We start from the raw sequence: 22,487 nt of genomic DNA, 5'->3' as shown, positions 1-22,487 counted from the left end.
TTGCAGGTCTAAGTTGGATATTAGGAAACACTATTTCACTAGGAGGGTGGTGAAACTCTGAAATGGGTTACCTAGGGAGGTGGTGGAATCTCCATTTAGAGGTTTTTAAAGCCTGATTTGACAGAGGCTTGGCTGGGATGATTCAGTTGGAGTTGGTCCTGCTTTGAGCAGGGGGTTGGACTAGATGACCCCCTGAGGTCTCTTCCAACCCTAATCTTCTATCATTTAAAAGCACTGTCCACTCCTCGAAAGAGGCACAGTTAAATGGCTACTAGCAAGCAGGAGCCACAAATTAGTAGCAAGTTCTTTCAAATGGAGGCCATTCATTTAAAGCCTGCCCTGTCATGCTTCAATATCTTCCAGATCTTCTTTCTCTTCAGCTCCCTCTATTGCTGTTAGTTTCCTGTCTAACTCAAAGTTGAGTGGGTTATCAGTTCTTGCTGCAGTTTCTCTGCATCATCGTATGGCACATACTATAACTTAGAAAAGCTGTTATTTACAATTTAACGCTGCTGTGGCTGTCTGATGTCTCCCCAGCAAACAAGTCTGTAAGGCAGCCTCAGTGGAAAGGGGTGAGGGTTCGCAAGAGTATTCTACTAGAACTCCCTTTCCTCAGTCTTGTGCTTTTCTTCTTTCACTCATGGCAGGTACGAAGACGCCTTGGTTCTGCTGCTGACAGAGGTTTTGAATCGAATACAATTCAGGTACAACCAGGCACAATTGGAGGAGCTGGATGACGAGACTCTAGATGACGATGTAAGAAACTCAGACTTGGTAGGAAAACTGCATGCCTCAATGCTAAACTGCTGGGTTGTACTGAGTACCTCTGAAACTTCCTGCCAGGATCTAGTCACTTTTCCAACAAGCAGGCTAGACCAATATTTCACAATAGTAATTTTCACCTCTTGCTGACATCTCTTGTATCTTAACAGTTTCAATGCTGCCAGGATAATGCATGTGTCTAAACAACTTGTCAACATCCTCATCATTCCAGATCAAGAGCATTAAAGGATCAGCAGTGCTATGATTCCCCACTTAGCCTCTCTGAACCCAGATTTTAAGTGCAGAAGTATATTCAGTTCTAAGGCAGCTGTTACGTGCATGAAGCAAAATATACAGTGCTGTGTGGGTTTTAAGGTTGAAAGAAGCATGAAATGTTTTCACTAATGGACTTTGTGTTGCTGTCCTGCCTGACTGTTTTTAGCATGCACTAGAGGCAGAGAATTTCCATTTGTAGTGCAGCAAATAAAATGAAGCAGAAACAAATCAGCTTTAATTTAAGAGCCTTTTGAACTCTACTCTTTCCATTTGCATATGATATTTCTTCTCAAAGTGACATGGTAGCTGTAGTGAGTCTAGATGATGTTTTAGAGTGATTAATGATATGGCTGGGTTGAGTGAAGAGGCTGTGAAAGTAAAACAAACTGTGGGCTTGTCACAAAGGGAAACCAGGCTGTGAGAGCGTACAGTCAGTCCAGTTTCTATATAGCAAAATAATCTTATGTATACTTCTGCAATAACCATTATTTGTAGAAGTAGGGTTTAGTTCCTCTGGGTTTCGGTGGGTGGGTGTGGCTTTTTTTTTTTTTAAACATACTTTTTTTTAGACCAAGGCAGAAAATGGTTCTTTGATTTCGGACACTGTTGTCATATAACACATGCAGACACTTAGCCCTTATTTGATATTGGGCCTTTTATCAAGGGAGGGCATGTTTAAATGGAAGACAATGTTTGAAATTTTGCTCTAGATTAACACTGATGTGCTCCAGGATAAGAGCATACAAACAGAATAAAGGACACCACAGTTAGTAGAAGGCCAGAAAGTGATATGACATGGATGCACAATTACTTAGCATTGTTAACCTCCTTTGTCAATGAAAGCTTGCAAATCTTAACTCCAGCTCAGATTGCTGACTAAGTAAGAAACTCCTATAAACTATATATTGTTTCAATTCTCAGATGTTCAGACAGAAGCCAAACCCTGGTAGGTACAGGTTAGTCATTTCTCCAGTACTTACGGCCTACCAGCTTATTAAATATAGGCCAGCTCTTTCCACTTTCCGCTTGGAGGAAAATGAGAGGTGATTACCCTGGTCTTTTTCCTCACAGCAGCAGACTGAATGGCAGCGGTACTTACGCCAGAGCCTAGAAGTAGTGGCAAAAGTCATGGAGCTCCTGCCGACTCATGCCTTCTCTACACTAGTAAGTAGTCGTTTTGCTGAGAAGCTGAGATAAAGCAGCTTTGCAACATATGACATGAGCTCTGCTCTCGAGATTTTGTTGTACAAACACTGGTAGAAGGTTGCTGTGCAGTGCTTACAGAGAAGAGGCACAGGGATGTGCTTTTGGATTCAAATCTTGGTAAAATCAAGGCCATAAATTTAAAAGGCTTCAGATTTTCTTCTGGGCTTTGAGAAGTTTTCTACCATATCTTGGGGGGGTCGTGCCAGAGCACACTTTTGTGCCTCACTCACTGAATGTCCCCGGGGCATTTGAAATTTAGATCAGTCTAGAGGTGAAAACTGGGACAGAGCTACACACTCTGCTGTTACCAGTTTTCACCTCTAGGCTGATCCAAATTTCAAATGCCCCTGTACATTCAGTGAGTGTGGCACAAGTGTGCTCTGGCACTCCACCCAAGATATGGTAGAAATCTTCTCAAAACCCAGAAGAACACATGAATACACTGAAGGGTCAGAGCTGCACACTCTGCTCTAACCTTCAGCATATTCATCTTGGCCTTTCCATAAGGTGGAGGTACTGCGCATAAGGCAAATAGTGAGATGATGTTCCCAGGAGGGTGGAATGTTAACTTAAAATACATGGCGGTACATAGATGAAGATCATAAGGAGATAGGGCTCTGCAAACCATAGGGAGGGAGAAGCAAGAAATACTGAAAATTAGGGCTTGCAGTTCTCACACGATTAACTTCAAAAAATTAATTGCAATTAATTGCTGTTAAACAATATTGTACCAATTGAAATATTTTTGGATGTTTTTCTACATTTTCTAATATATTTATTTCTAAAACAACACGGAATACAAAGTGTACAGTGTTCACTTTATATATTTTTTACAAATATTTGGACTGTAACAATGATAAAAGTAGTATTTTTCAGCTCACCTCATATGAGTACTGTAGTGCAGTCTCTTTATCATGAAAGAGCAACTTACAAATGTAGATTTTTTTGTTACGTAACTGCTCTCAAAAAAAAAAAATTAAAACTTTAGAGCTTACAAGTCCACTCAGTCCTCCTACTTGTTCAGCCAATTGTTAAGACAATCAAGTTTGTTTACATTTACAGGTGATAGTGCTGTCTGCTTCTTGTGTACAATGTTACTTTAAAGCGAGAACAGGCATTCACATGGCACTTTTGTAGCTGGTGTTGCAAGGTATTTATGTGCCAGATATGCTAAACATTCATACGCACCTTCATGCTTTGGCCACCATTCCAGAGGATATGCTCCCATGCTGATGATGCTTGTTAAAAAATGTTAATTTTGTGACAACTCCTTGGGTGAGAACTGTATATCTTTGGCTCTGCTTTACCCGCATTCTGCCATATATTTCATGTTATAGCCGTCTCGGATGATGACCCAGCACGTTTGTTTTAAGAACACTTTCACAGCAGATTTGACAAAATGCAAAGAAGATACCAATGTGAGATTTCTAAAAATAGCTACAGCACTCAACCCAAGGTTTAAGACTCTGAAGTGCCTTCCAAAATCTGAGAGGGATGAAGTGTGGAGCATGCTTTCAGAAGTCTTAAAAGAGCAACACTCAGATGCGGCAGCTACAGAACTCGAACCACCAAAAAGGAAAATCAACCTTCTGCTGGTGGTATCTGACTCACGATGATGAAAATGAACATGATCGGTCCACTCTGCTTTGGATCGTTATCGAGCAGAACCCATCATCAGTGTGGACGCATGTCCTCTGGAATAGTGGTTGAAGATGAAGGGACATATGAATCTTTAGCGCATCTGGCATGTAAATATCTCGCGCTGCCAGCTATAACAGTGCCATGCAAATGCCTATTCTCACTTTCAGGTGACATTGTAAATAAGAAGCGGGCAGTGTTATCTCTTGCGAATTGTAACCGAGTTTGTTTGTCTGAGTGATTGGCAGAAGTAGGACTGAGTGGAATTGTAGGCACTAAAGTTTCACATTGTTTTATTTTTCAGTGCAGTTGTTTTTTGTACATAATTTTACATTTGTAAGTTTAACTTTCATGATAGAGATTGCACTACAGTACTTGTATGAGGTGAATTGAAAAATACTATTTCTTTTGTTTTTTAGTGCAAATATTTGTAATAAAAATAAATATAAAGTGAGCACTGTACACTTAGTATTCTCTGTAATTGAAATAAATATATTTGAAAATGCAGAAAACATCCAAAAACACTTAAAAAAATAATATTCCATTATTGTTTAACAACGTGATTAATCACAATTAATTCTTTTAATTGCTTGACAGCCCTACTGAAAATTTGTCTTCATCTGTGACAATGTCACTATCTTGGCATTTAAGATGGCAGTGCTGTGAAGTAGCCTTTTCTTGTAGCTCTGTGGGAGAAAAGCAGTTAGAGTGGTTCTCAAGCTGCTAATTTGGAGGCATTAAACTATTGAGATCAGAAGTGTAATAATTAGTATTGTTCAGTGCTCCTTCTGGATGGGAAGAAAAGTGTCTGAATTCACTAGGATCACTGATCATGTGTAATTACTCTGCTGTGGTACGTCATGGGGCTGTCTACGTACCTGAAGGCATTGAACACATTCCCTGAAAAGCAGCAAACTTGTTTGAGAGAAGAGAATGAAGTTCACTTGCGTTTTCTTACTGTTCCACATATTGGTATTGTCAAGTCCCAAAAGCATGTTTGTGAAAAATCTTTTCTAAAACTAGCACTAAAAAGTCATGGGAAGATTTCTGTTTAATTTTAGTGGAAAATTGTTTGTATGAATAGAAACGTTCCCCTGCAGTGTTTGCAGCCCGTTGCTAATGCATGAGTCAGCAAGTGAACCTTACTACAAACAAAAGTGAAAGGGCCTGGTCTCCTTTCACTGTACGTGCAGAGTGAAATGCAGAAAGCAAACAGCATTTGGTAAAGAACACATGGTTTCGAAAAACATTTCCCTGGTTGTTAATATTACTTGGACTTTCTTAAAAAGTTCTAATCCTGTGGCTGTGTTCCTTCATATGAACTCCTGTTTCAGTATTAAGTATCTTTCCCTGGAGCCCTGCTCAGTTCATTCTAGGACATTAGATAACCCAAGAAACACTTAATGAGTCTCATACACGTGTTACAGTAGTTTGTGAAATGCGCTTGTAACATGTGACCAGCCTTTAGATCATAAATCCAGTAAGTGAAATAGACTCCAGAATAAACTGAGTCACTGTAAATCTGTCTCTAATCTGCTGGACATTGTGCATGTGGTGCCTGACCCTGGGGAGTGAATGACCACACTTCAACAGAGTAGATATCTAGATTTGTGTAGGGAAAAGAGAAGTGCCAATTAAGTCCCAAGAGTTAAACTGCTAAAACTTTAGCATAAGCCATGTGTAAGGCTAAGATTTAGTCATGGATACTTTTTAGTAACAGTCATGAACAGGTCAAGGGCAATAAACAAAAATTAATGTCCCGAGACCTGTCCATGACTTGTACTATATATCCCCGACTAAATCTTAGGTGCCCTGGAGGTGGGGGGGTGTTCTAGACGGGGCGGGGGGTGGGGGGGAAGTGGCGCGCTTTGGAGGGGGGGGCGGACCAGGGAACCGCTGATGCTCTGGGGCAGGAGGTGGCCTGGGATCATTGCTAGAGGGAGAGGTGCTGGCGCAGTAGCCAGAGACTGCTCCAGCAGTGGCCAGTGTGGCTGGCTTGGGTAGCCCTGGGGTCATTTGCACCGGCAGTTGCAGAGTCACAGAGGTCCCAGAAATCACAACAAACTTGCAGCGTTAGCCATGCATGCTTTTGGCTGTATTCAAAGCAGGAGAAAGTTCTTGTTGGTAAACTTCTGTCCATGCTTGTAGGAATCAGAGGAGAATTATTCCAGGTTAGGGATGGAAAGGACCTATTTTTCTTGATTTATCTGTTATTAAAGCTAGATCTTGAATTCCAATGGAATACATTAGGATTGACTTAGCCACTGACAATGTGAACAGCCTTACAGTATGCACAGCTAGAGTAACATGGTCAGTTGGGGAACCAGCCAAGATATTTCCTACACTCAGTGTTTTGTGTGTAGCATCTTCCTTCACATAGGCACATCCTGTTGGCAAGTTAGTGTTCCTAGTAATTGGTAGTGCAGCTTGCCAATGACTTTTGTGTTATGGGGGAGTTTAATGCTCTGAATACCTGGCCTTGGAGACAGCCTCTTACACTGGTTGTTCATTCCCTTGGTTCCTTCCGTTGTGGGTATCCATCCACTCCTGTTACTGTTAGCAGCTTGCCAGCAGAGTGGCTGCAACATTTTCACCATATGCTACATCAGGGAAGGACTGAAAACACTTGGACTCAACCCTTTTTTTTTTTTTTTTTTTTTTTTTTTTAGTGGAGGATATTGGGGGTGGCATTTTTAACAGTTGTAAAGAGGACAAACTGTGGAGATGGTGCAATGCAAGTTTTCCACATCCGTCCCTGCATGTGCACCTCAGTCCTGATCCGCAGCCCCACCTTCTGTTCTCTCCTGCGTCCCATGCAGAGCTGCATGTGCATCTCAATAATGACTAGCAACAGCCTGTGCTGTGCCATCACTGCCCTTCTCAGGGAGCCAGTCATGTCAGCATTAACTATCAGTGTTGATGTGGAAAGGACAGCTGTTACTTGAGGAATTTTTCTAACACAGGGACCTTTCTGGTTTTGATGCTAGCTGTCTAGAATAGAAAAGCTTAGGGTATCAAATCCTCCAGAACCTACAATCCTTCCCTTCTTCCAGATGCCTTTTGTGAGACTAACTGGGGGGAGGGAGGAGGAGAAAATGGGAAGTAATTGTCCTCTGGCCCAAATTAGACTTACTGCTTCTCCATTACAATTATCTGCCTTAACATTAAAATCACACCTATGTATTGTGTCCCTTTTTTTCCCCCCCAGTTCCCAGTTCTGCAGGATAACTTGGAAGTATACCTGGGACTGCAACAGTTTGTGGTCACTTCAGGGACAGGTAATATCACTCTCTGGTGTTACATTTCTCAGTTCTTTATACACTTAGCTGTAAAAATGTTGTGTTCATGCATTAAGCTCCCGCTTGCTGTCAAACTGTCCATTAGTACTTCAGCATCAATATTCTAAAGGTTAACCCTAAAATTCTTCACACTAGGATGCTTACACACACTGCATAAGGGCTCAGCATTCAGAAATCTGAGTTTGGTGTTCGTGCTCTGAGGAATCTGCTTTCTTGTTAGAAATGTGATTTATATTGATATGTTTTCTCACTGATTCTGGTACTTGAAACTGGAGGGAAGCACAGAAATGTTGGAGTAATGTAGCATGGTTGATATAGTTAAATGACTATCAGCTTTTCCACTGGAAATGCCATTCAGGAAGGGCTTGTTTTAATTTGGTTTGGGCTCAGACTCAGCATCAGGCTCTCTCAATGTGGGAGCATTTTTATTTAGGATTGAAGTAAAATCAGTGGAGAATACTTGAATGAAAAACTTGCAGAGGCAGTAGATTTAGCACTTCTCTACTAACTGCCATTCCAAGCACCTCTGCATCTTGGTGGGAAGAAGGAATAAAACTATTCCTAACCTACCAAAAGAGTTTAATCCCACAGGGAGAATCTGGACCCTCTTTTAGGCTGTTGGCTCACCTTGTGGGCTCGCTGTTTCTGACAACCGAGGAAAGGGTGGTGGGGAGATATTAACTGGGTGAGAGCTTTAATTGGAGGGTGTACAATTTATACTAGCTAGACACGTGTCTTTAACCCTTTAGAATGTATCCCTTCTGTTAAGCCTTCTGACATGGCTGTTAGAAGAATCTGCTGTATGCTAAATATCACAAGATGTACGTTATCCACATCATTTTCACTTAGAGAAGTTGAACACAAACCACCCAATATATTAAAATACACATATTTTAAATGCACTAAATCACTGCAGTGCATGCTGATGGGAGTCTTCATTACTTCTAAGCTGTTCAACTGTTGCAAATCTGGCCCTGGCTTCCAAGTATTTTTTTTCTAGTACTCTGGCTGCCCTGATGGGTCAGTAGAGTACAGTGATTTATTGCACAGACAAGGCTCCAGAAGCTTACCATGCCAGATATTAGCAATTTGTGGATTATGTTCTGCACCCAGGTTTATGGCCTCTTCCCACCTTGAACAGTCACTACACATGTTCATGGAAGGCTTATAGACAATGGTGTATAACAGAAGTTGGTTCAGGAACTGGCTTTTCATCTAAGGGGGGCATGGATCAGAGCAGACAGCTTAGATTCAAGTACAGCTTCAGGATCATACTATGTAATACCTGTTTTAGCAGTTTCACATCTTGCAATCTTGATGGAAATAGCTCCTACTTTTCAACATCAGTGCTGAGACTAAATCAGCATGAGTGGAAAATATATGCTGTTTTAATACACTTATCTGAACAGTTGAAAGGAAAGCAGGGAAAATTGTTCAGCTGTCCTCGTTGTCCTTAGGCCTGTGCATTACGATATGTATTTTCCAGCAGTGTGTCTCATACCAGGGAAAATAGAAATAAACATATACATTATCCGTATGTTTACATAGCCTATTCTATGAAAAAAAAAATTCCAGGATTTAGTGTTACATGTATCTGGGTGCTGCTGTGAGTGTAGATAGTTAGCCACACATTGTGTTTGCATCTGAATTTAATTCATCCAGGTTACAAATGTAGTTTTGTTGTTGTTCCTCTAGACATTTGTATACCCTGTTGCTATATAGACAAACAGCAGAGGGAGACAAACTAACAACCTTATCCCCAGAGCTGGGATCATCATTTTTTTTAAAAAGATGCCTGTTAGCTACAGTTTAATCCAAAACAAAACAAAATGTACATAAGAGAGCCAAATGGCTGGGGAACTTTCTTTTCAGTCTTTTATAAAGAGAATTACTTACATCTACCTGCAAAAACTATATTTGACAGCGTCCACTTAAACTTGTTTTATTCATTCTTTCCATCAAATGACAGTGCTCAGAGCTGAACTGTGATCCACGGGATAGTTAATTTAAAGAGACTGTTTGTAATGAAATTAGCATAAACTCTGCATTTCCTGTAGCTACATAATTGGGTTTCTCATCTGAAAGAGCTGTATTTATTACAGATATAGCTTACATGAGTTTTGTGCTTAAATTTTATAATTGAGAGAGAGAGAGACTCCAGACTGCCTGAATGTTAATCAATGATTAATAGCAAACCAAAGAGCATTTACACTTGAATCTTGCCTTGCTTTATGGCTAACCGACAACAATGTCATTTCAGGTCATAGGCTGAATATCACTGCAGAGAATGACTGCCGACGCTTGCACTGCTCCCTACGAGACCTTAGCTCCCTGCTGCAGGCTGTTGGCCGTTTAGCCGAATACTTTATTGGGGATGTTTTTGCTGCCCGGTTCAATGATGCCCTTACAGTAGTGGAGAGGTAGGCAAAAGGTCACTGCATCAGACAATAGTGCTGCCATCCCTCCACCAGTGCAGAGGAACTGCTGACCAATTTTAAGGCCTGCCACCCCCACAATGAATAGCAAAAAACACAAACTTCCTTCTTCCACAGAGTAACTGAAATGTCAGTCTATCAAATGCCAGCGGTATTGCTTCACCAGTGCTAAATTTCTCAAATAAAGCTCCTGTAATCCTTTAAATACATATTTTAGAGATAAGCAATAATTGATTACTTAGATGTTCAATTCTGAACAATTACTAGGAAAGTCAGAGTCCACTCTCATGATGTAATTGCAGCTATTCTGACCTAATGAAACTAAGGATATAATTTGATTGCTTCAGGTCGGCATCACCCATAACAAAATCTCCATTGGATGTCTGTCTGTCTCTGATAAAGTACATGTAAGAGCTGGAATCAGATTTCCATTTAACACTTCTCCTCAACTCCCAAATAAGCATATGTTTAATCACAGCTTATACATAGTCCTGTGCTTACATTCAGAAATACTGTACCTATTCCTTAGAAGAAATTTGCTTGTGATGCAGAATGGCCCTGTTGTGGTAGACAATCTAGATTGTGTGAACATTTAGTCAGTGTGCAGTCTAACAGAGTGCCATGTTATGATAAAGTATATTCTGGTTGTTCTTGATGTACATGCACATCTGTATTTTACAATTCCTACACACTCTTTGATTTGCTTCTTTATTGGCAGGCTGGTCAAGGTAACACTGTATGGGTCCCAGATTAAACTGTACAACATTGAAACTGCTGTGCCATCTGTATTGAAACCTGACCTTATTGACGTGTGAGTATGAGACTTTTACTGCAAAACCAAAATTATACTGTAGGCTTCCGAAGCGTTATCCTACTATTGGTGTTCATAGGACCAGAAATGATGAGTGAAAGTAAGACAGTGTCTGAATTTAGGTCCCTTATTTCGTCTCCCTGGTGAGGAAATACTGGAATCCCAAAGACTTGTCAGTATTTTTCTTCAACTTACTTCCCATGCCAAGTGATACACATTTATCCTCCAGTCTTTCCTAGCTGACCATAAAGAAGCTTTATGGTCACTGTCCCCAGATCAAGGCTAACTAGCTGCTCTTCATACTCATACCACTGTTTCCTCCAATTCATGTACTTAGCCCAGCTGCCCAGTTCCATTCATATAAGAGATTTAATTAAAAAAAAAAAAAAGAGAGAAATCAGTTAGGGTCAGAGATGACAAACAGCTGCCATGTTGGCTCTAAATGCAAAGCAGTGATAACAGCCCATAATACACCATGTACTGACCACGAGGAAGTTCAGTTCGCTTGAAGTCTTAGGGTAATTAAAGTAATCCATGTCAAAATGATGGCATCTTACATCCCTGCTCCGGGTATGTAATCTGGATTTACGTAGCAAATGTTTTGTTACTTCTGTTAATGCTGCAGAGCCTGTACTACTATGGGAAAGTGAGCCATGTTCTTATCCGGCTCAGGCATTAATAGAACTGTTAACCAAGTTACAATTCCAGAGCTAAATGCTGCCCTTGCTAAATTGTGCAATCCCACTTAAGATAATGCACTTGCATGGGTGTTACTAAGGATGGGAATTTAGTCCTCAATCTTTACTACTATTTGTGATACATGAGCCCAGAATACAGCTTAACTCTCAGATTTCAGGATGAGTATATGCCTTGAAAAAAATGGGTTTTATAGCTTACAAGTTATAAAATGAGGAAATTTGATCCACAAGTTAAAACTTGAAAATAGCATTGAGATGCCACATTTAAATAGAATACCACTTTAATGGTCTTCATCTCTCCATTATGCTCTGTTGAATATGTCTTTTTCTGCCAGCTGACCTTGTGAGCAGGGTTTAAACATGTCCTTTTGAAAAGTTTCTTTTGATTTGTGATTGCATATACTGTATATCAAACTTCTGAGATTCCATGCTGGTAATTGGTTTTATCACTAAGTCCCCTGAGTCTCTCTCTGCTATGAATCCAAACTGAGTGTTGCTTACATTAGGTTCAAACTAAGCTTAACTTTTTCATGTTAAATAGCTCTGTTGTCCCTTTCTCATAACAGCCCTACGAGGCTGGAATTCTTCTGGATTTGTTGACCTTTTTCATCCACTTGCTATCAATAAATCCAATCCTCCTGTCAGTCAAAGCAGAAATCCGTATTGCCCTAGCCTGACATCAGTTTAAGACACGTGCTTATTTCATTCTGTTACTGAAGTTGTGTAACTTTCACCTCCATCTTCTTTCCCTCAGCACTATCAGTAAGGATCATTCTGGTCTGTAGCTTTTGACATGGCATTGAGCCTGAAATACAGATCACTTGAAACAGCAACCCAGCAGTTTATTTTAATTTGACCTGTTGCTAACTGTCCTGTATTCCTAACGTATGCATAGTGGAGCAATAGTGCAAGAGTCGGTTATGCCACCTGTCTCAACATATCTGGTGGGTGCAGGTACTAGGGCAAAGGCAACATTTTAAAGGAACTGCACTCACTTACTGTTGATTGAACTCCCAATTCATGTGCTAATCCTTGGCAAAAATAGTCTAGAGTTCAACTGTAAACACTGAGGGAGGGGAGCAGTTTAAAACAACAAGAATTAAACATTATCTTGGCAATCCAAAATTAAGTTAAAGCTAAAAAGGATATTGAAAGTCAGCAAGATGTAAACACTTTTCTCAACTTACCTTCCCCTTGTGGACACCTGTTAGCGGGATGGAGGTTTTGATAAAGCCATTCAGTTTGCTAACATAGACAGCAGAGATCTTAGAAATCTGCTCCATGTGCTTTATTTGCAGTGTGCTAGACATATCGGGATAGCTCAGTGGTTTGAGCATTGTTCTGCTAAACCCAGGGTTGAGTTCAGTCCTTGAGGGGGCCACTTAGTTGGGGATTGGTCCTGCTTTCAGCAGGGGGTTGGACTAGATGACCTCCTGAGGTCCCTTCCAATCCTGATATTCTATGATTCTATGAATGCTGGAGAGTGGGGCTATGGTTTAATGCATAAAATATCTGGCATGCCCATGTGAAGCCCACTATCAGGAGTCTTTGGCATGTAAGCACTCTACTTTTTGCTCCAGCTCTCACTCTTCATAGTTTTACAAACAAGATCTTAAGTCTTGCTGCATGACAACTTGCACGTTTTAAATCCTGTAAACTCCTGGGGAATGGAATCTAACCCGGTGTCTTTGGCTGAAAGGTGCAGCAGTTTGACTGCATATAGCTCAGAAGAAAAGCTTACTGTGGTTATTTAAAGACTCCCTTCTGTTTAAAAGATGTGGAAATGTGCAGTCTTGACTTCTTCTTTATTCTGGCTGATAGACCAGTTAAGTTACTGGTCAGTGTTTGGAATCTTTGATGTTGATATCTGCAACCTCGACGCTCAGAGTATCGCTTGGTTTTCCGTTCTATGGGCAGAGTTAAGGTGGACTGAAAAACTTGAAGTACTTCCAAACTTTCAAGTGACTTAAGTACAGCCTTCACATTGAATTTTCAGGCCTTGCAATGTTTTGGGGTTTTTTTTGTATGGACTAGAATTTTCTCAAGGTCGTCCCCTGTAAGTAACTGATAGGTGTTTAGTCTTAAATGTACCTTAAAGTTCCCAGGCTGGAAGTTTCCTTAGGTGTCTAAAATATATATATATTGAATTGTTCAGTGTTGGGAGTCTTGCAGTCTCCAACCTGTGTGGAGCCAGCCCCCAAACTGTCCTGGGAGGAGGTTCTCCTTTCTACCACCAGTCAGGTGGATAGGTACATGAGGATAGGACACGTAAAATGAAACTAGTTGGTTTGGGGAGTGGTCTCTAGACTGCTAGAGGGATACTCGTTCATCACATGGGCAAGAGCTGGTCTAGTGTCCCTCCCCGTTCTCCCGTCTTGACTGCCTGCTGCTTCTTCCTGTCCATCCCTGTTGTGGCTGCTACCATTGAAGCCATGCAGAGTTAGGAACTCTACCGAATTATTCATGTCCCCATAAATTGCTTTTATTTCTTCCCACATGCACACCTAATAAAAACCTTGGCAAACTAGACTGATATCAGGCCTTCTCAGGTGCTTAAATATGGCCATGAGTGGGTTGCAATCAAACTGAATCAAGCTTGGCCGACTGTTGTGCCAAACAAAGTTCTAGAAATGTTCCAGAAGTGCAGCCTTCCTATTTCCCTCTCTCAAAAAAAAAAAAAAAAAATCTTGTCCAGGTTGCCTTAAAGTTTCCAGAAGTTCTAATGCATGTGTTAAACTTCAGACATGGACAGTTCTGGGTGTCTTATAATGGGAAAAGCTATTGTCCACCTTAACTTAAAAGAGTGCCTCTCTGTAACATGTCATCAGAACTACTTTACTGTGTTTGAGACTTCCGCCATCCTGTTGTGGTCCTTCTGGAATGCCCTTTATCACATGTTTGTTACAATTGTCTCTCCCTCCTTCCAGCCACGCTCAGTCACTGGCAGCATTGCAAGCTTACTCTCATTGGCTAGCCCAGTTCTACAGTGAAGTTCATCGGCAGAATCCAGAGCAGTTCATCTCTCTAGTCTCCACCACCCTGGAAGCAATTACTCCACTCATCAGCTCCAAGGTACCTTCATCAAAAAGGGCAAATACTTCTCTGAGAAACAAGAGGGTAAAACCTGACATTAACATCCAACTTTCCATGCAGATGCTACTCTTGTCTCTATGTATTTAGCAGGTTGGTCCTCAGGACATGTGAATCTGCAGATGAGAGGTTCTGTTTATTTGCCTGTGCAATGCATTTGTCTGCTTTCCAAGAACATGGTGAAAAACTTGGTGAGGTGTGGAGGTAGTGTCTTCAAGACAAAAGCTGCCTTAAATAGCCTCATAGAAATAAATGACAGCCAATTGCTGCAAGAGCAGCTTCTTAAGTAAAGATGGATTAATAAAGGTCTAATTATATTGTGGCTCCTTTAACCTGGGAGTTGCGAAATGTTCACACCTCAGTGGTAAGGGGCTGATGTGTGTTCTGATTAAAGGCCATTGAATACTGACTTGTGCTTGAAGGCTAGTTTGTGTGAATGTTCTGTCTGTCAGGTTCAGTGTGCTCTTGAATACCAGTGCTGTGTCCCAGAAAGTCCGCTGTCTCTTCTTGACATTGTGTGGGACTGAGTTACTGCAGAGCCTAACAGCACATGCTCTCTTTTTCAGGTGCAAGAGAAGTTGCTGTTGTCTGCGTGCCACTTGCTGGTCTCGTTAGCTACCACAGTGCGGCCAGTGTTCTTGATTAGAATCCCAGCAGTACAGAAAGTTTTCAACAGGATCACAGATACTTCCGCTCAGCGGCTGCCTGATAAGGTGCTGTTTGACTCTAAGACAAATGCAGAATGTCAGTTTAATTGGGTGCCCTGAGGAAACAATACCACAGCTTTTACCATCATGGTACATCAATTTCAGGGAAAGAGACGTTACTCCTGGGTTTTATAAACATTATGTGCAGCAATCAGAATGTCTTGGATATGTCCATGGCCTTTAATTTTTAGAGTAGAAGTACTAATACTGAGGAAAAGCATAAAATTGGAACTCTCAAATCTCATTAAACAACATCTTAACTTCCTGTAACTTGTACTTGATGTCCTGGCTGTATTATGATGGCAAGAGCTCTGAATTATCTACACTTGATAGTTTTGTCTCTGAACCTTTGCGTTCTAGGGCTGGCTATGACTCATGGGGAGGAATACTTCCATTCAGCTTCCTTATTTGCATTCCCAGTTTAAATGCTGATTTGTATTAAGTAGTACTTAATGGCCCTGGCAGAGATCAGGGTCGTCTTGTGTTGAGGACTGTACAAACCTACTATGCATCTGTCCCAAAGAACTTACAATATAAATAACAAGACAGACAATAGTTAGGAGCAAGGAAGTATTATCCTTGGGCTTGTGTACACAGTGCTGTGGACTATAGAAGGGCCAACTGCAGAGCTCACCGAAGTGTTGCAATCTAACTGCCCTGTGTGGACATTACGGGCACAAACTAAAAGATGCCTAGTTTGCATTAACGCACGTCCTCTTTCAAACAGGACTCTGTTAATGCAAGCTAGATACCTTTTAGGATACATCTACACTGCAGTAAACAGTGGCACACCTGGGTCAGGTGACTGTGGCTAAGGGGCTATAAAATAGCAAAGGGGAGGAGGATTTTAAAGCCCTGATTGCAGCCTGAGCACAAACATCTACAATGTTATTTTCAGCCCTGCAGCAGGAGCCCACTGACACAGATGTCATGCTGCAAGTTTTTTTTTATTGCAGTATAGACACATACTTCACGCAGGACAGTTAGATCACAACACTTTGGTGGGCTCTGTAATTCACATCCCTGTAGTCAACGCTGCTGCGCAGTGTAGACAAAGCCCTCATTACTCAGATGCAAAACTGAAGCACAAAGATTGAGTGAATTGCTCCAGGTTATCCAGAGAGTCTGGGAACCGAACCCAGATCTGAGGCTGGGTCTAGTGCCTTAATCCCAATATTCCCCTTCCCCTTCTAGTTTGTAGAGTTGCAAGATTTCAGATGCATGTTGGGCTTAATGTCTCTCTTATTAAACTGGATTTCTTCAGTACTTATGCTAGAATCACACTTCCATGTAAACTGAGAGAGGTCTCCCTTAAGTGAGACAATAGCAGGTTCTTTGAAACAACGCAGCTTTAAGGCTTAATGTTTCGTTGGTTCCAGGCCCAGGTACTGGTGTGCAGAGCGCTCTCAAATGTGTTGTTGCTGCCATGGCCAAATCTCCCAGAGAGTGAACAGCAGTGGGCAGTTCGCTCAACCAACCATGCCAGTCTGATCTCTGCCCTCACAAGGGAATACCGCCATCTGAAATCCAGTGCCATCCTGCCACAGAGGAAAGTGCGGCTGGAGGACAGTAAGTGCTCTGTTTCCTGATATGAACCAGCCACCAGGGCAGCAGCTGATAGGGAGTCATTAAGCTGAGTTGTTCCAATAACTGCACTAGCTAGAAAGCCTGTACTCAGAGTCTTATTTGGGAGCTGAAGTATGAGCAGTTTGACGAAATGACTGTTAATGTGACTGTGCTTCCCACCTTTTCAGTGAGTGTTTTAAAGGGAACTTTTGCTCCAGTGAGTTGTCAGTACACTTCTTCACTGCTCTGAGATCAGGATCAAGTTGTCATTTTTAACCTTCTAGGCAGAAAAGATTACATTATAAAATACTCTAGCTGGCTAATGCAGTAGTTTGGGTGGCTACCATTAAGCTATTATGATGGAAATCTAGGTTGGCGGTAAAGTTCCCAAAGATTTCAGCTATGAGAAAATAGTAAGGATTTTGTCAAGACTTAGAAATAGAGAACCCTTGTTGGGTTCAGGGGGTTGAAATTTCGTGTTCTCTGCTAGCTAGAAGGATTCCTATACATGTTGCGGGGCTTTAGTTTTGAGGATCATTCTACTAAATATTATTTGGAATCCTAGATTATCACTTACAGCTACAGTATAGACACAAGGTATTCAAACCTGGCACGTTCTGGAGAGCAGTGGTCTGCTTTATATATGGGACAAGTGTTGGGGGGACTGGGCTGTCTCAATCCTAAAAGGACAGTTGTACTCATTTGAAAGCTGCTGTGCAGCTTGAATTGGCCCAGTGTTTTCTCTCCTCCATTGATATTTACATAGTGCTTGCTTGTAATGTCTTCACTGCTGTTGTCATTGTCATGAGTACTAAATTGACCCAGTGTATCCCATTGTTCCAGCATGTTTGTTCTTTGCTTTCTTCTTGTCTGGTGTTACTTTAACTAGCTGTGTGTTTTAAATGAGACCACTAATCTGACTTCTCTGTGCTCCCATAGTCTCTTAATAGAAGTAACCATTTGGACAAGCAAGGTACTTGAACACATGGCTAGGATTAAGCATGAGAGTTGTTGACTTCAGTGGGCCTATTTGCTTAAAACTAGGCACACACTTAAGCACTTCTTGCATTGGGAACTTGAGCTGGTGTATAGTCATCTTGTCTGTGGAAAGGCTTCTAGGTTTTGGCCATTGTAGATGTGAGTGAGTGATTTCTGCCGCCTGGTTAGTTTTCTTAGTATCTCTGGAAGATCTGTCGTAACTCTTTCTTCATCTTGATTTGCAGCCAAAGTGATCATTCACCAGACACTTAGTGTCTTAGAAGACATCGTGGAGAGTATCTCTGGAGAGTCTACCAAGTCTCGGCAGATCTGTTATCAGTCACTGCAGGAATCCGTGCAGGTCTCACTAGCCCTCTTCCCAGCTTTCATTCATCAGTCAGGTATAACAATAGGACAAGCTTTAATGCTGTGAGTAGCTCTTATGACCTACTGATAAACACCTAAAGCCCATTCTGATAAAATTAGCCATGGCACATACATGAGGTGCATAGATTTATTTGCCCAAGTGGAATGTAAATCAGTACTCGGGGCAGCTGTTTAACTGCGAACTTTTAGGTTAAGCTGCATCTTGGATCAGGAAAAGGTCAGGGGACATTTGATAGGGAAATGGTATTAAATTGCTTAAACAACTGGTACTCCAGCTGATGAGGACATAGTCATGAAAGCGTGTAATATACGGAATCCTCAAAATGCCCTATACCTGCTCGGGAATGGTCCCTTCTCAGACACACAATGGAACAAACCTGGCTAAGAGATTTAAAAGCAAAACATGTTTTGCACGTAATGTCATCTGGCATTTAGCATATCTTCAGAATCTTGAAGAGGTGTGGAGGTGTAGGCCCGTTCAGACTAAGACAGATCGTTCTTGAGACTGCTTGTGAAGCAAAGAATGCTGGGTCAGAGCCAGGCCCCAGAGGTCCTTGCTAACCAGTCTTATCCTGAGTGGGACCCTAGTTAATCTTGAGAAGCAGGCTTTGTATCGCACTAAGGCAGCTGGCAGCTACAGCCCCTGGAGTACCCAGCATCTTACTAGAAAAGAGGCAGCAGGGCAGCCAAGTGAGACCATCGTGGGTCACATCTAGTACCCCAAAGAGAGGTGGCAGCTTCTGCGGTGGAGCAGGAATACACAACTTTCCCCTGGATGTGTAGAGAAATAAGGAGCTGGGAGGTAGAGGGAAGAGTAAGAGACAGGACAGAGGATAACTTTAAAGGCAAACTATATCCAGCAGGGTGAGCTGGTGTCACAACTCCCTGATTAACCATTCTGGTGAATAGCTAACAGACAAGAGAACAGTGAAATTACCTTTGTGAACAGTCTCATGCAGTTGCAGTATTTATCCATGGTGGGACATGCGCAGTGGAAGAATTGAGCAGATGCAACTTTAACATGATTACCCAATCAAGTGTGTGAGACAGTGCTAGCACAAGACTTGACTCTGCAGTGATAATCAGTTAAGCACACAGCCATGTGCTGGGAATTACCTCTGAATTCAGCCGTCTCTCTTTAATAATTACAAAAATCAAACCAATCAGTTTCCTTTTTCTCCTCCTCCCTTCCCCCACCTCTTAAAGGCACAGAGGCACGTGGCTTTTGAATTTCATGTTACTTCCTGTTGATGCTGTATAAGCAGTGAACTGACGGAGTGTGGCCCAAGAGGCACCTGAGTACTTTCCATGTCAGTGGCTCAGACTAATTAAGTGGGTTCTCTGCTGTTAGCACTGTGTCATGCTGGCTGTATGTATAAAAGGCCACTCCAGTTTGCCGCTCCCACCAGGTGTCAGGTTATAAACCTTTCGTACCAGCCCTTAGTCTCTCACTTGCAATGGCAGCCCTGCTGGTAATCCCAGCATGAATGAGTAAAGGGGAAAAGAGGAGAAAGCACAGGAGTAAGATCATTAACAAAACAAACATTTGCAGTGCTTTACAGCTGTCTCATTAACACCCTCCCTTGCCTTTCTTCTTTCTGTTATAGATGTGACAGATGAGATGCTGAGCTTCTTCCTCACTCTCTTCCAAGGACTGAGGGTACAGATGGGAGTACCCTTCACTGAGCAGATCATACAGACCTTCCTAAACATGTTCACCAGGTACCTGTCCCCCTGGTTGCCTAACACTGGTGAAAAGTAGTTCTTTCTGGATCCTGTGTGAGGAAGCTCTTTACCTTGAGAATGTCTGCTGTATGAGCACCTTGCTGATTGGCAACTTCGCTAAAGCGTCCTTTAATATTTTCATCCCTTCAAAGTGCCTGGATTTTTTCCCAGGACTGAATCCATTGGGGGAAGGAGGCAAAAATGCTTTTTAAAAAGTCCAGATGACTTGGAGGGAGGAAGCAGGTTACAACATCAGGGGTTGGTCCTGGGGCTGGTTTTGTTCAACATCTTCTTTAATGATCTGGATAATGGGATGGATTGCACACTTAGCAAGTTCATGGATCACACTAAGCTGGGGGGAGAGGTAGATACGCTGGAGGGTAGGGTAGGGTCCAGAGTGACCTACACAAATTGGGAAGATTGGGCCAAAAGAAATCTGATGAGGTTCAACAATGACAAGTGCAGAGTCTTGCACTTAGGACGAAAGAATCCCATGCATCGCTGCAGGCTGTGGACTGACTAGTTAAGCGGCGGTTCTGCAGAAAAGGACCTGGGGATTACAGTGGATGAGAAGCTGGATATGAATCAACAGTGTGCCCTTGTTGCCAAGAAGGCTAATGCATTTTGGGCTGCATTAACAGGAGTATTGCCAGCAGTCAAGGGAAGTGATTATTCCCCTGTATTTGGCACTGGTGAGACCACATCTGGAGTATTGTGTCCAGTTTTGGGCCCCCCACTACAGAAAGGATGTGGACAAATCGGAGAGAGTCCAGCAAAGGGCAATGAAAATGGTTAGGGGGTTGGGGCACAGGACTTATGAGGAGAGGCTGAGGGAACTGGACTTATTTAGTCTGCAGAAAAGAGTGAGGGGAGATTTGATAGCAGCCTTTAACTACCTGAAAGGGGGTTCCAAAGAGGATGGAGTTTGGCTGTTCTCAGTGTTAGCAGATGACAGAACAAGGAACAATGGTCTCAAGTTGCAGTGTGGGAGCTCTAGATTGGATATTAGAAAAAACTATTTCACTAGGGGGTGGTGAAGCACTGGAATGGGTTACCTAGGGAGATGTTGGAATCTCCATCTGTAAAGGTTTTTAAGGCCTGGCTTGACAAAGTCCTGGCTGGGATGATTTAGTTAGTGTTGGTCCTGCTTTGAGCAGAGGGTTGGACTTAGAGGTCTCTTCCAACTCTAATCTTCTATGCTTCCAAGAACACAAGAAGCCTTCCTCTGCTAGCAAACACATCACATTCCCAAGCTCCTCTCATAAATAGGTGGGAACAGATCTTGTATGAACAAAAGGGGGTGTTTTGCTTCTCTGAATCCGAAACAACATTCAGGAATTGATCTCTGCCTCTGGCATAGGCCAAGACTGGGAGCTTCTACTTCTGTGAAGGAAAGAACTTCTCCAGGCTGCTGCACCTTGTATGTGACCATGATTTCGCATCTGTGCCTTGCTCAAGAAAGGATAGCCTTTCCAGCTGCAGGATATGTGCTGTTGCTGTTTATAGTGGCCTAACTGGATGGGGGAATTGATGGCCCACCAGTCCATTAATCTGGGGCCTGCACGCAAATGCTGTGAGGCATATTAAGAAAATGGCAAAGCTATTGTAATGCCTTATGGTTTCATCTAAGACAAAAGAAATATTGCAGAACTGACTTCATGTCCCTGTTCTTTGTTGCTCTTTAAGGTCTGGATCAGGAGAATATTGAGTATGCCCTAATCATCCTAAATGTGTGGAAGCCTGGGTGATTTTGTGTCACTTAGTCACAGAGCCAGCTCCCTTCTCAGATTGGCTGCAATCAGTCTATAGCGACACCTCAAACTAAATTAATGGTGGTTGTCTGCTGCTGTTGCCTTCAAATCTTTTAATGTGTCTAAACATCTCTCAGACTTCTGACAGTGTCAGTGACTTTGTTTGTGTTCTAGAGAGCAGTTAGCAGAGAGCATCCTCCATGAGGGCAGCACTGGCTGTCGTGTGGTTGAGAAGTTTCTGAAGATTCTGCAAGTGGTGGTACAAGAGCCAGGCCAAGTGTTCAAGCCTTTCTTACCCAGCATCATCTCGCTGTGCATGGAACAGGTCTACCCCATCATTGCAGAGGTAGGTCTACTCCATACCACGGGCGGAGTTGGTGTCCAATTAAAATCCTGAGCGGGAGAGGAGGGGAGAAGCAATTTCATTGTTATCCTTCATGCTTTTGCAGTTTGAGCCACTAGATGGGGCGAGCTAGGACAGAATTACTGTTAGATCTGGAGCCTGATCTGGGTTGAGGTCATTGCATAGTAGCTGTGAAGAAGCTAAATTTGCAGCTATATTCAAGGCAAGGCTTCAGGACTCACTATATGTACGGTGGGTTTTTTGCGTAGCCCAGATGAGCATTGGGTCTCATGCTTACCCTGAAGGAAAATAAGCTTGAAATTCTTGGTCTTCAGCTCAGCCATGCCCTTGCTATAATGGAACATCTCTGGTCAGAAATACTGTTCTGGATGACCACCTGCATGTTATGGGGAAGAGCTATTCATAGTGGAATCCACTGAAGTAGCTGCTCTCCACCAGAGCAGTCTGTTCTAAGAGTCTGTTTCTCCCCTAGCGCTCATCTCCTGATGTGAAAGCAGAGTTATTTGAGCTGCTTTTCCGGGTCCTCCATCACAATTGGCGGTACTTCTTCAAGTCTAGCGTTCTGGCAAGTGTCCAGAGAGGGATAGCAGAGGAACAGATGGAGAATGAAGCACAGTTCAGTGCCATTATGCAGGTAACTCAACAGCTCTCACAACTTGAGAACTTAGGATTTCCTGATGGGAGGTTATGTCGTAGTGACCAGACAATTAGACACTCTCAGGGTTGACTCAAACTAGGTTTAACTTGTTTCGTTCTTGTTGCACAGCTATGGAAAGATTAGCTCACATGTGGGA

The 22,487-nt window shown here is 42.3% G+C and overlaps 1 protein-coding gene across 2 annotated transcripts in view; it reads left to right on the top strand.

Annotated features, from left to right (window-relative positions):
- Positions 1-22,487, top strand: part of XPO6 (exportin 6) — a 100,945-nt gene that overhangs the window by 64,742 nt on the left and 13,716 nt on the right. The window contains exons 10-21 of one of the 2 annotated variants that reach the window (XM_030576759.1): positions 648-756; positions 2,113-2,202; positions 7,091-7,160; positions 9,442-9,601; positions 10,335-10,427; positions 14,053-14,197; positions 14,782-14,928; positions 16,302-16,491; positions 17,712-17,867; positions 19,461-19,575; positions 21,504-21,675; positions 22,166-22,327. In XM_030576759.1, coding sequence (XP_030432619.1) covers positions 648-756; positions 2,113-2,202; positions 7,091-7,160; positions 9,442-9,601; positions 10,335-10,427; positions 14,053-14,197; positions 14,782-14,928; positions 16,302-16,491; positions 17,712-17,867; positions 19,461-19,575; positions 21,504-21,675; positions 22,166-22,327 — 1,609 coding nt within the window. Of the gene's footprint in view, positions 1-647; positions 757-2,109; positions 2,203-7,090; positions 7,161-9,441; positions 9,602-10,334; positions 10,428-14,052; positions 14,198-14,781; positions 14,929-16,301; positions 16,492-17,711; positions 17,868-19,460; positions 19,576-21,503; positions 21,676-22,165; positions 22,328-22,487 lie in introns of both variants that reach the window. The other variant, XM_030576758.1, reaches the window with a different exon arrangement.

Source organism: Gopherus evgoodei, chromosome 10 (assembly GCF_007399415.2).
Source record: "Gopherus evgoodei ecotype Sinaloan lineage chromosome 10, rGopEvg1_v1.p, whole genome shotgun sequence".
Taxonomy (NCBI): Eukaryota; Metazoa; Chordata; order Testudines; family Testudinidae; genus Gopherus; species Gopherus evgoodei.
The sequence above is the reverse complement of the archived record's forward strand: the minus strand, read 5'-3'. Positions and strand labels throughout refer to the sequence as shown.